Source organism: Ranitomeya imitator, chromosome 9 (genome assembly GCF_032444005.1).
Source record: "Ranitomeya imitator isolate aRanImi1 chromosome 9, aRanImi1.pri, whole genome shotgun sequence".
NCBI lineage: Eukaryota > Metazoa > Chordata > Amphibia > Anura > Dendrobatidae > Ranitomeya > Ranitomeya imitator.
The window spans coordinates 46,952,715-46,965,702 of record NC_091290.1 but is presented as its reverse complement, the minus strand read 5'-3'; the positions used below and the strand labels follow the sequence as shown (position 1 = coordinate 46,965,702).

At 44.2% G+C, this 12,988-nt stretch overlaps 1 protein-coding gene across 2 annotated transcripts in view; it reads left to right on the top strand.

Annotated features, from left to right (window-relative positions):
- Window positions 1-338: 338 nt before the first annotated feature.
- The window catches only part of CHID1 (chitinase domain containing 1), a 507,376-nt gene continuing 494,726 nt past the window's right edge, over window positions 339-12,988 (top strand). The window contains exons 1-2 of one of the 2 annotated variants that reach the window (XM_069740216.1): window positions 339-445; window positions 5,348-5,476. In XM_069740216.1, the coding sequence (XP_069596317.1) occupies window positions 5,366-5,476 (111 nt within the window). In that variant the 5' untranslated portion in view covers window positions 339-445; window positions 5,348-5,365. Of the gene's footprint in view, window positions 446-3,029; window positions 3,052-5,347; window positions 5,477-12,988 lie in introns of those variants that run through there. The other variant, XM_069740217.1, reaches the window with a different exon arrangement.

Below are 12,988 nucleotides of genomic sequence, written 5' to 3'. Positions count from 1 at the left end.
TCAGTGTTGTTTTGTGGTTATTGTGCTGGAAAATAATTATAGTGGTCTCTAGCAGGAAGGGAAGAAAAAACTTAAGGCACAAATATAAAAATTGTCTGTGAAAATAAATGGTTAATGCACTGCAGACAATCTAATCAATAAAAGCAATACAACAGGATCAATACTAAAACACTGCGCAGAGCTCATATACCGCACATACTATACATACACATAGACTCTGGAAAATGCCCATGCACCTGCTATAATTATCAACCACCAATCAATAATATGCAACGGAGTCATGTGACGTGACACAGCCAATCCGGTCACATGCTGGCCGCGCCTCTTTACGTCACGCACCTCTCTGCCCTCAGTGTGATGTCTGCGCTGTGTGAGGGCGGAAATTATTATTTTTTTGTCTCTGAAACTTTATTAGAAGCTGACAGCGACGTCCTGAGTGAGTCAGGTCAGTAAGACGGAAGCGCCGCTGTGGCTGACACATGGAAAGTTGTGGGTGTTTCCTCCGGTCTCATTGCCTGACAGCCGGTGCCGGTGAATGCCGTGCGTTAGTAGAGTGGCTTCCCGGTGTTCTGTCATTGTCCTGCACAGCAGTTAACACATGGAGCTGGTGCATGCTGGGAACCTCCCTTTAATGTATAGTTGAAGGATTTTTAATTAAAGGGGTTGTTCACCACATTTTAGTTTTCTTACTTACATGGAGGATTTTAATCCAAAAATTATTTTTGCCATTGGGTTCCACTATGAGTTTTGCACCGTTTGGCTTTTACAGGCTTTTTGTTTCTCTGCACGTTGAACTTTGATGTGGTCGTAAATCGGCTGAGAGGTCAGAAAAACCTAGGTAACAGAGTTACAAACTGTCCCCTCCGAACGAGCTCGCTGATGGATGCTCCGTTTACTCATTAAGTATGGAATGCAAACTATGCAAAATTTCTAATGAAACCCAACTTGCATAAATCATTTTTAGGCTATGTGCACACTTTGCAGATTCCACTGCGGATTTTTCCGCAGCGGAATTGCAAAATCCGCAGTGAAAACCCATCGCGGTTTTTACTGCGGATTTATCGCGGTTTTTACTGCGTTTTCTTCTGCGGATTTTCAACTGCAGTTTTCTATTGGAGCAGCTGAAAATCCGCAGAAAAGAAGTGACATGCTGCGGAATGTAATCCGCAGCGTTTCCGCGCGGATTTGTCTGCAGCATGTGCACAGCGTTTTTTGTTTCCCATAGGTTTACATTGAAATGTAAACTCATGGGAAACTGCTGCGGATCCGCAGCGGTCAAATCCGCTGCGGATCCGCAGCAAAATCCGCAAAGTGTGAATATAGCCTTAGCCTCAAATACAAGCATTTAAAGGGGTTTTCCACTACCAGCACAATCCCTTCTTACTCTGAATGTTTACCCTTGTTAAAGTGAAAACACCTACACTCCCCTCCTGTGCCGGTGCCATTCCAGCAGTGTCTCCTTCCCAGCGCTCACATGCGGTTGTTATGACACGTGAGGGTGCGACCAGTCAGCGTCTGCGTCTATGTCTCCGCCTTTGGACAAATCGAACAGCAAGAGGAAGTCGGCGAGAAGCCGCAGCCCTGGATTCCTGTTGATTGCCAAGCGAACAGATAGACAGCCGCAACACATGCGAGAACTATCTGCCACAACACATGCAGCCGCTGGGACTCGAACATATCAAAGCGTGAACAAGATACTTGTGTAATACACTCATCACTATGGACAACCCCTTTAAGTAAAATAAATTCTCCAAAGTTGGACAATCCCTTTTAACAAACAGAAAAGCATTTTTGCTGCCCCGGCTAGCTTATTCCGAAGCCGTCCATACTCATTAGGCTACATTCACACATCCGGTTTTCTGATCTGTGTGCTGTTTATTTTTAACAGCACATCGGCCACTTGGATCTGTTCACACAACCATTATTTGCTGCATTTTTGCACTTACTCATTGCTTTTTATGGGTGAAAAAAAAAAAAAATAAAAATAAAAAAACGTGTGCACAAGAGTTCTAAAATCTCATAGCTTTTGCTGGTACTGTAAAAAGCGGCTTAAAATTTGCATTAAAAAAACGCAACGTGTGAACAAATCCCAAAGTTTTAAGCTCAAGTTTGCTCATATCTACTTACAAGCTCAATAGAAAAGAGCCTGTAAGCACTGTGGTTGCTCTGCTGTCTAGCAGCGGTGGTCGGTCTCCAAGGAACTCAACAGCTTCATATATGCCTATGACACTTGTGAGCTTGGGTCAGGGGACCCACGGCCGGTCTGTGCAAAAACAAAGCCGTGACCTGACTATTGTTTTCACGGGCTTTGTTCTGAAGACACCCTACACTTGAGTCAATGGTAATCCTCCAAGGATGCCAGGGTGTCCTTTTGAGGATTTTGCCAGTGTTCTTAGCTTCAAAAACCGCTAAAGGGTTCCTTCATTGTTGAATGTAGTTTAACCTCATATGGCGACAGAGATGCAGGCTCAGTTCCTGAGCCCATAAAAGAAAATGGGACCTGAGATGTGGATTGTACCGATATTCTGGCATAAAAATGTTTAGAAAGTTGCTACATTTTTGATTGATGCGAGGCTTCAAATTCATGATGAGCAGCCTCTTTCCTGATGCCACAAATCTTACTCTAGTCACTGACTGGAGTAAGATTTGTTGTGAGGCGCACACCACTTTAAAGGAGTTGTCTGCTACTAGGACAACCCCTTCTCATTTCCCACGCTTGGCCCAGATAAAATAAAAGACAAAAAAAGCCGATATTTGCCTCCCGTGCCAGCACCTTCCTGCGATGTCGGCACTCGCAGTCCAGGGCTCTCGTGCGGTTACGTGACACGTGTTTCCCTATGCCCAATCTGCACCATTGTCACTGTCTCTGCCATCGAACATGAAGAGGAGCTCCGGCCTGTGGCTGATCTGACTTCCTCTTCATGTTCATTTCACAGAAGGCGGAGACCATGATGCCAGCGCTGATTGGACTCCTGGTCATGTGTCACAACCCCGCACGAGAGCCCTGGGACCGCGAGTGCTGCCACCGCAGGAACAGCGCTGGCACGGGAGGTGAGTATAAGCTTTATTATATTATTGGGGCCAACCCCTTTTAGCCTCACTTGATTCGTTAAGAGGTCTTCAGGCGCCTCCTCCCATCAACCCCGCATGATAAAAGTTAGTCTTGATGAACTGAAGCCTAAATATTAGAAGGTTGCATAACTTTTCATCACACAATGATTTAAGAATTCGTCTCATTAGAAGCATCTGGTCATAAAAAATCACCCATAGAAGTCAAAGAGTCACCATCCCCTTATTTATTTTATAAATCAGCAGTGCACATGGAATTAAGAACCTATGTAATATATCTTATCAGAGAAATCTGCTTCTTTATCCTCCTGGACTGATCGTTCACATTCAAAATTCTTAATTCATGGGTAAAGTCTGTATACAGTGAAGACAGATTTTCCATTCGTGAGATAGGAGACGACAGTTGGTGCCTATAAAGTTGTTTTTGCAGAACTATAACCGTTGTTTCAGGAGAACTTGCAGTAGAATATCTGTCGGCCTCCAGCTCCTCCCCACTCCATGGAGTCTTACAAGCACTAACTGTCATCTATCTCAGTAGTGGGAAAGTCTGTATTTACTGAGTACAGATTTTACCCATAAACTTAGAATGAATGATCATTCCAGGAGGAGAAACAAGTGATTTTTTTCTAATAAGATTACGAAGTTGCATATTTTCATGTGTGCTTATGATTTACAGTGTGGCAAAAATGTATTTAGTTAGTCAGCAATAGTGCAAGTTCCACCACTTAAAAAGATGAGAGGCGTCTGTAATTTACATTATAGAAAGAGGAAAGAGGAGACTCTTAAAGAAGAAGTTACAGGTCTGTGAGAGCCAGAAACTTGAGTGTTTGTTTCTGACCAAATACTTATTTTCCACCATAATATGCAAATAAAATGTTAAAAAAACAGACAATGTGATTTTCTGGATTTTTTTTTCTCAGTTTGTCTCCCATAGTTGAGGTCTACCTATGATGTAAATTACAGACGCCTCTCATCTTTTTAAGTGGTGGAACTTGCACTATTGCTGACTGACTAAATACTTTTTTGCCCCACTGTATGTAATGGGGGAATAAAATGACGGTTTCTCTTTGAGTATTTCTGCAGATACAGTCAATAATAATGGTTTTGCAGCTTCCTACCTTCTCATGTCAGTAAGTGGTGGTCTATTGCTTGGATACGCCATCATTTAAAGGGAACCTGTCACCTGAATTTGGCGGGACAGGTTTTGGGTCATATGGGTGGAGTTTTCGGGTGTTTGATTCACCCTTTCCTTACCCGCTGGCTGCATGCTGGCTGCAATATTGGATTGAAGTTCATTCTCTGTCCTCCGTAGTACATGCCTGCACAAGGCAAGATTACCCTGCGCAGGCATGTACCACGGAGGACAGAGAATGAACTTCAATCCAATATTGCAGCCAGCATGCAGCCAGCGGGTAAGGAAAGGGTGAATCAAACACCCGAAAACTCCACCCATATGACCCAAAACCTGTCCCGCCAAATTCAGGTGACAGGTTCCCTTTAATGATGACTTTTGGGACCCTTTCCAATTCTGAGAATGAAGGGGCCACTACACGGCTTCATCACTGAATCCCTTTCACGTTTTTTTATTTTTTTCGTTCAAGGGTATTCGTGGCCTCCTGCTGCAGCTCTATTCAGTTTTTGGGTCCCTGAACTACCGGGTGGTTAGGAAGATCGATTTGCAGGAAAAATGTGTGGGGACGCAGAGTGGAAGTAGCACTGCGGCATCTTAAGTTTTAGGATCTATGGGGTTCCCAGAGATCGGACCCCCACGTATCATAAAGTAATGACATATCCTAGCATTACAAGATGGAAATGACCTAGTATTTGGGGTGAACGCTGACTTTTAATGCAGCCCACAAACAAGCGAGGAAAGTAACCAGATTGCTAGCTATTGGCGTCCAATTGGCGTCCACTCTATGTTTCCCCGGCACTAGGTTTATTCATTTTCCTGCCCACGCACTTACTACAGTGAGGGGTTTAGTCGCACACAGAATTCGTGTTTCCAGTCGCCGTTATATACACATTATCCCAACAGTGTCTCTTGGGTCAGCGGATGAGTTCAGGTTGTTGCTGCCTGTACATGGTGGATCAGATCCGTGCCAGTTTCCATCCTATTGCTGTTTATAGAAGCAGCCGCTGCTTGTAGCAGTGAAGGGCTAGATGGCCAGACATTGCCTCCAGCGCTGTGCCAGGCTCCCTCCCACACTTCAGTAGCAAAAAAAATATCAGGGCTCCGCTTTGTATCTGCTGTGTCACTGTCCTCGTATTCTTCTTTCAGCGAGGTCCGGTGGGAACAATGAAGCTGCTGAGTGCTCTGCTTGCGCTGACCGTTGCTTACCACTTGGCCGATGCCACTTTGTCAAAGACAGACTCCAAGAAAGCTTCCTCCAAGTCGCTCGAGGCAAAGGTAAGAATACCGTACTATAGATAATCCCATAAGGACCATACCAAGACTTAAAAAAAAAAAAGCCAAAATTATTATGATGGTGGAACAGTGAAGCGATAAGGCTGCAGCGGACTGATGGAAACTTCCATAAGAAGATATATTCGTGTGTTGTAAGGCAATGCTTCTCAGCCTGTGGTTATCCAGCAGTTGCAAAACTGACTAGCATTCCTAGCTGCAGGTGTTCAGGGCATGCTGGGAGTTGTAGTTTTGCAATAACTGGAGAGTAGTTGGGGGCCTCTGCTGTAAGGTGTTCCTCAATGTTACTTATAGATTGTTCTAACTTACAGACTGTCACACTCTGTGCTGCTGAACTCTATGGGGTTATGGCAAGCCACTTTGGGCAGTCCGGGACAAAGTGCAGGGTGCAGGCCACATCCAGCCCTCTGACTGTTCCTGTCTGGGCCTAGACAGCCGAAGGGGCGGAAAACACTGGCCCATGGGTTGCATCTTGCAGTCTCCCTCCCCCGCCTCTGCGTCCCTACCATTATAGTCTAGGAGGCTGTTCACACATCCAGATTCTTTTTGTGGAATGAATGTAAGCAAAACAAAAGTGATTCACAGATCGAATTCATTAATTCAAATCAATGGGCCGGTGAAAAGAAAAATGGATGGCATCCATGTGCTGTCCATGTGTTACCCGAGTGCTGTCTGCAGCATGCATTAGGCTATGTTCATATTGCGTTAGTGCAATCCGTTTAGCGCCTAGTGCTAGCAGATTGCGCTAACGCAATGTTTTATGGGGTCGCGTTAAACGTCCCCGCTCTCGCAGATCTCCGATCTGCGAGAGCGGGGAAGGGACCTCGGGCGCGCCGCGGACGCTGCTTGCAGCGTCCGCGGCGCGCCACAAAACACCGGCACATCGCTAGCGCGTGCCGAAAATGGCACGCGCTAGTGATGCGCGTCCCCATTGCTGTTAATGGGTGCGCTAACGGACGCGTTGCACAGCGTTAATTTCGCCGTGCAACGCTGTCCGTTAGCGCGGTCACATTAACGCAATATGAACCTAGCCTTAGTCTGGTCCAATTTAAGTAACAGAATAGTGTGTGTAAATGCTAGGTGTGCCCCGCGTTTTCCGACAATCACATGCAGGTTTGGACTGGCCCACAGGAGAACAGGAGAATCTTCTGGTGGACCTCTGGTGAGGTTTGGACTGGTCCACAGGAGAATCCTCCGGCAGGCCACCACCCTCTTATATGACCAGTACTTGGCACTATACACTTGAATCACTATGTACAGACAAAGGCAGGATATTATTCATTTAACATTCATTTAATCTACTCCGTTATATACATTTGTGATTGAGGATAATGTCACATTTACATGTAGCAGAAAAGTGGGGCCTTGGACTTGGTTACTGGTGGGCCCTCGGCACCCCCATCCGACACTGATACATGGAGCCAGTCACATTCACAACTCGTGGATGTAACTGGCCATGTGAACATAGCCTAAAGTGGACTTCATATCAAATCCCTAGAAATCTATCAGCAGATTTGGACTATTCTGCAGTGAAGGAATTTATCATTGAAGATTCTATTTTGATGTTGGATTTGCAGGACAGTACTTAAAAATGAAGTTCCCTGCAGACCCATCAGTCTAAAAATTAAAAGATGTCCATTGTGTCATTTCTTTTTACCTAAATCTATAGTCAGTACAAAGTTTGAAAAATAAAAAAAATTGTAACATATTAAAATAAAAAAAATGATTTTTTTTTTTGTAAATGTTCAGAATCGCTGCGCTCACTGAAACAAAGTTAGAGACATGAGAAATAAGTTATTGGAGTGTTATACTTAGGTCAGACTGTAGAAAGAGAGAGGGAGAGTGGTTCTCTGTGTGCATAGACATAGAGTCTTCTGCTGACATCTTAGGGGACAACCTCTGACCAAAGCTGGGCCGACAATAGCACAGTAGAATCAGCTGTGGAGGATATCCACTAATAAAACATAACCTTTAATATTTAAATTTAAAAGTATTGCACACCCAAAAGGACACAAACAACAAACAAAAAGTGCTCAAGTGAACCAGTGCTCAAGATAAAAAAGTTTTTGGATTGGTCTCGCCCAAGCTGACGGACAATAGTATACTTCCAAACAACACTTATCCTAGACTGTGAACACAGACGGTCATTTCTACTTTGGGATACCTAGCCAAAGCAGGTCCCATGATTTGTACGGACTCATATTTGGACTCCCTGTGCCTATTGGCACCTTCCTCTATGTGACTCCCCTGATGATTCTCCATGACTGGAGTTGAAACTCATAGGGAGGAAGAAACTGCATCTCTAAGAAAGGACTTTGCCTTCATATACACTTGGTGTGGCGGTCCCCTCTAGCGAGGTCCATTTGGGGCCTGTCCTTGTCAGGACAGGAGTTACACAGGGGTAACAGGGTAGATATTGGATTCCCAGCCCTGCCTCCACTTTACAACCCCGGACCTCTGCTGTGTGTGTTTGGAAGTATACTATTGTCCGTCAGCTTGGGTGAGACCAATCCAAAAACTTTTTTTTATCTTGAGCACTGGTTCACTTGAGCACTTTTTGTTTGTTGTTTGTGTCCTTTTGGGTGTGCAATACTTTTAAATTTAAATTTTAAAGGTCATGTTTTATTAGTGGATATCCTCCACATCTGATTCTACTTTGAGCCAGAGAGTATATTTATGGTGTGACTATTTGACACTATTGCTCCTTATGCCGACAATAACACCCATCCATCTGCTCATTGTAGAGTCTTATGTATGGCGTCCTGAGCGCTCTGCTGTGTGTGGAAGCAGGAGGGGTCTGCAGACAGTCTGTTCATTCTCATGTTTCATAAAACTGCAGATCATTGATTAAAGCGAGAACATCGGGGCTAATTCAGGACACCGATCAGGACCCCTGCTGCTTCAGGGGAATCAATCACAGAACTATACGCTCGGGGGGAATCGGTGCTTCTGAGTGCGGGAGGACATCATAGTAGCTAGTGCTTTTCCATTCTGGGGCTAAACTCTGGGAAAAGTTACGTTAAAACCAAGCACACCATTGTTTTTCTTGTGAAATTCTCAATAAGTTTGAAAAAAATAAAGTTGGATACAAAATGGCCGACTTCAAAATAGCCGACATGGTCACCACCCATCTTGAAAGTTTTTCCCCCTCCCATATACTAATGTGCCACACACAGGAAGTTGATATCACCAACCATTCCCATTTTATTTAGGTGTATCCATATAAATGACCCACCCTGTATATAATTTTAATATGATCATGGAGTCATAAAGTGGAGCATTATATGGAGGATTGCACTGTGGGGGCCATCATACTATGTATATGATGCTGTGAAGGCCAACTTACTATGTATAGGGGGCTGTGGGGCCATCAGTACTGCATATCATTAATACTGTTTATGCTGGTGATATGTGTTAAAGACTGGCGGTCTTATTTGTCTATTATATTGCAATATTGTTATAATATTGGTGTTAATATAATTTATTAAAAGGGTTGTTCATCTGTGAGTAAATTGTCAGTGGCACATAGTGACAGAATAATGCCATCATACTGATCATTAAAGCTGTTGTATACCCCATAGCAATTTTTCAGCAAATAGTGGTGCAGTCTGCCATATCCTAACAGTGTGTAATTTACACACCGATAAGATTTGGGTCCACTTGCCGGCTCCAGCAGTTGTCACATGATCGCTCTGTGTTCTTGTCAGAATAGAACACTGAATGAAGCTGCTGAGACTTTAGTCGGCACGTGACCACAAGTATGCAAATCATGTACTTGTGATCACATGACAACTGCTGGAACAAGCAAGAAGAGCCGAATCCTAATGGTGTATATATTGCACACCATTAGGATTCAGCAGACTGCACTAGTACATGCCGAAAATGTACTCAGAGGTTTGATCAGTATGATGGCATTTGTCTGTCAGTATGTGGTGGTAATATGTAGTCATGGCATAGAAGTATAATTTGATCTTATATCGCAGTATTATTAGTTATATTGATCTTTGCAATCATTTTCTCCAGGCAGGGTAATATTAATAATAGAGACCCCAAACTGGGGATGGAGGCAGCATGGGCCTCAGTGATTTCAAACACCAGAGCTGAATTTAAGTTCCAGTCCGGTGCTGTTTTGCAGTATACTCACGCGATCTCTCACTACATATCATTCTGGACAATATGAAATTAAATGAATCACTGAGAACCAGCTCAGACTAAATCGAGTGAAAGATTTGTTTCCCAAAATTAGTAACCTATAAATTTTATTATGACATATTAAAATACATAAATTCAGAATACTAATTGTCACATAGTGACTTGGGACTGTGGGCGCCTACTCAGTCCCTCAAACTTGAGGCACTCTAGTCTATCTCTGTCCCCGGATTACTCCTGAAGGTGGAGACACCGGGGTCACGTGCATTGCTATGGCTAGGTTCACATTAGCGTTTCTGTGCGGAGTGTATCATCTGCATGCGCAAACACATGCCAAAACGCATGTTTACGCAGCATTTTTTATCTGCATCAGCTTACGCATGACAGCAAAAAAAAACAACGCTGCGTGTGCTTGCATTTGTATGCGTTTTGGCATGCGTTTGCATTGATTATGCGCATGCGTTTGATTTTTCCAGGAGGGTGTGTCTCAATGGGCGTGTCTCAAAACAGTTCCTGGACATGCGCAGTCCGAAGTACGCAAGCACATCAACACGCATGCGTACGCATGTCCTTGCGTACCAATGCGTTTCCATATACAGTAATGCAGTTTTTTACGCACTCCATTATTATTATTTATTTATATAGCAGCATTAATGCCATGGTGCTGTACATGAGAAGGGGGTTACATACAGAGTTATAGATATCGTTTACAGTAAACAAATTTACAGTGACAGACTGGTACAGAGGGGAGAGGTCCCTGTCCTTGCGGACTTACATTCTATGGGATAATGGGGAAGAGACAGAAGGTCGGGGGGTGCGGCAGTTCGGATGGTGGTGAGGCAGCAGAATGGTTATTGCAGGCTGTAGGCTTTCCTGAATAGATGGGTTTTCAGGTTCCGTCTGAAGGATCCGAGGGTGGTGGATAATCGGACGTGTTGAAGCGTGGAATTCCAGAGGATAGGGGATATTTGGGAGAAATCTTGGAGGCGGTTGTGTGAGGAACGAATAAGTGTAGAGGAGAGTAGGAGGTCTTGGGAGGATCAGAGATTACGTGAGGGAAGATATTGGGAGATTAGTTCAGAGATATAGGGAGGGGACAGGTTGTGGGTGGCTTTGTAGATCAGTGTTAGTAGTTTGAACTGGATTTGTTGGGGAATTGGGAGCCAGTGAAGGGATTTGCAGAGGGAAGAAGCAGGGGAGGAGAGAGGTGGATTAGCCGGCAGCAGGTTTGAGGACAGACTGGAGCGGTCTAAGAGAGTTAGCGGGGAGGCCACCGAGGATGATGTTGCAGTAATTGAGGCGAGAGATGATGAGGGCATGCACAAGAGTTTTGGTAGATTGTGGGCTGAGGAAGGGACAGATTCTGGCAACATTTTTGAGTTGGAGGCGACAGGAGGTGTGCAAGACTTTGGATGTGCGGTTTGAAAGACAGGGCAGAGTCGAGCGTTACCCCAAGGCAGCGGATTTCAGGTGCGGGAGACAGTGTGATGCCGTTTATTGTAATAGATAGATCAGGTAGGGGGGGATACGCGAGATGGCGGAATAATGATGCGTTCGGTTTTGTCTACATTGAGTTTTAGGAAGCGAGAGCTAAAGAAGTAGGATATGGCTGACAGACACTCCAGGATTCTGGACAGCAGAGAGGTGACATCTGGGCCAGAGAGTTAGATCTGAGTGTCATTCGCATACAGGTGGTACTGGAAGCCATGGGACTTTGAGTTGTCCTAGGCCAAGGGTATAGATGGAAAAAAGTAGGGGCCCCAGGACAGAGCCTTGAGGAAGTCCAACAGAGAGAGGGCAAGATGAGGAGGTAGTGTGGGAGTGGGAGACGCTGATGTGCGGTCGGAAAGGTATGAGGCAATCCAGGACAGGGTAAGGTCTTTGATGCCAACGCAATGCATTGACGCATGCGTATGATTGTGCATAATTGGCGCCTCAAAAAATGCAACCTGTTGTGTTCGCCAGACCCTGCCTAACAGCGCGAAACGATGCATGCGCACGCATCTGCATGTGAACTGATGCAACCGCATGTCCCTGCGTACATCACGATAAAGATAAATACGCAAGACATATGCGGATCTATGCGGCTCAAGCGCTGCACACAGATACGCAAATATGAAACCGGCCTAAGCTCCTATATTAACCTTTATCTGTTCCCTCACCCACCCAGGGAGGTGTGAGGCCGAAGTTTATAGGATAAAACTAACCAGACAAACAAGGGCAGACGGACAGGGATAAATGAAAACTATAATCATACAAAATACACTTGCCAAATAGAGTGAAACACTGGGTAGGTATAAGAAGGTGAAACCAAATCGGAAATGATGAGAATAAACACACAAATTCTATGCAACCTGTGACAAACCTGGCTGGGCAATATACCACGTAGCTGGGAAATATACTACGTAGCTGGGCAATATACTACGTGACTGGCCAATATACTACGTGGCTGGGCAATATACTACGTGGCTCTGTGCTGTATACTACTTCACTGTGCAATATACTATGTGGCTCTGTGTTGTATACTGCGTCACTGGGCAATATACTACATAACTGGGCAATATACTACGTGACTGGCCAATATACTACGTGGCTCTGTGCTGTATACTACGTCGCTGTGCAATATACTATGTGGCTCTGTGCTGTATACTACGTCACTGGGCAATATACTACGTAACTGGGCAATATACTACGTAACTGGGCAATATACTACGTTTCTGGGCAATATACTACGTGACTGGGCAATATACTACGTGGCTGGGCAATATACTACGTGACTGTGCAATATACTACATTGCTGGGCAATATACTATGTGGCTGGGCAATATACTATGTGGCTGGGCAATATACTATGTGGCTGGGCAATATACTACGTGGACTGTGCAATATACTACGTGGACTGTGCAATATACTACGTGGACATGCATATTCTAGAATACCCGATGCGTTAGAATCGGGCCACCATCTAGTATCTAATAAAGTTCTTAGTTATAGAAAAAAGTATAATTGCAGAACATGGCTATAATGTATATACAGTGGCATGTAAAAGTTTGGGCACCCCTGGTCAAAATTACCGTTATTGTGAACAGTTAAGCAAGTGAAAGATGACTCATTTCCTTTGTATTTTAGTCAAGAAATATATCTATTGTCATTTTTTTTTTTCATTTAAAAAATTACAAAAAGGAAAATGGGTGGATGAAGATTTGTATGGTCAGTTAACTTTGACCAAGGTTTAAGACCTTAATTAGCCTGTTAGGGTAATGGCTTGTTCACTATAATAATTAGGAAAGTCCAGGTGATTCAAATTTCCCATCGTTATAAAAATCCAGCCTCCACTAACTTTGTAAA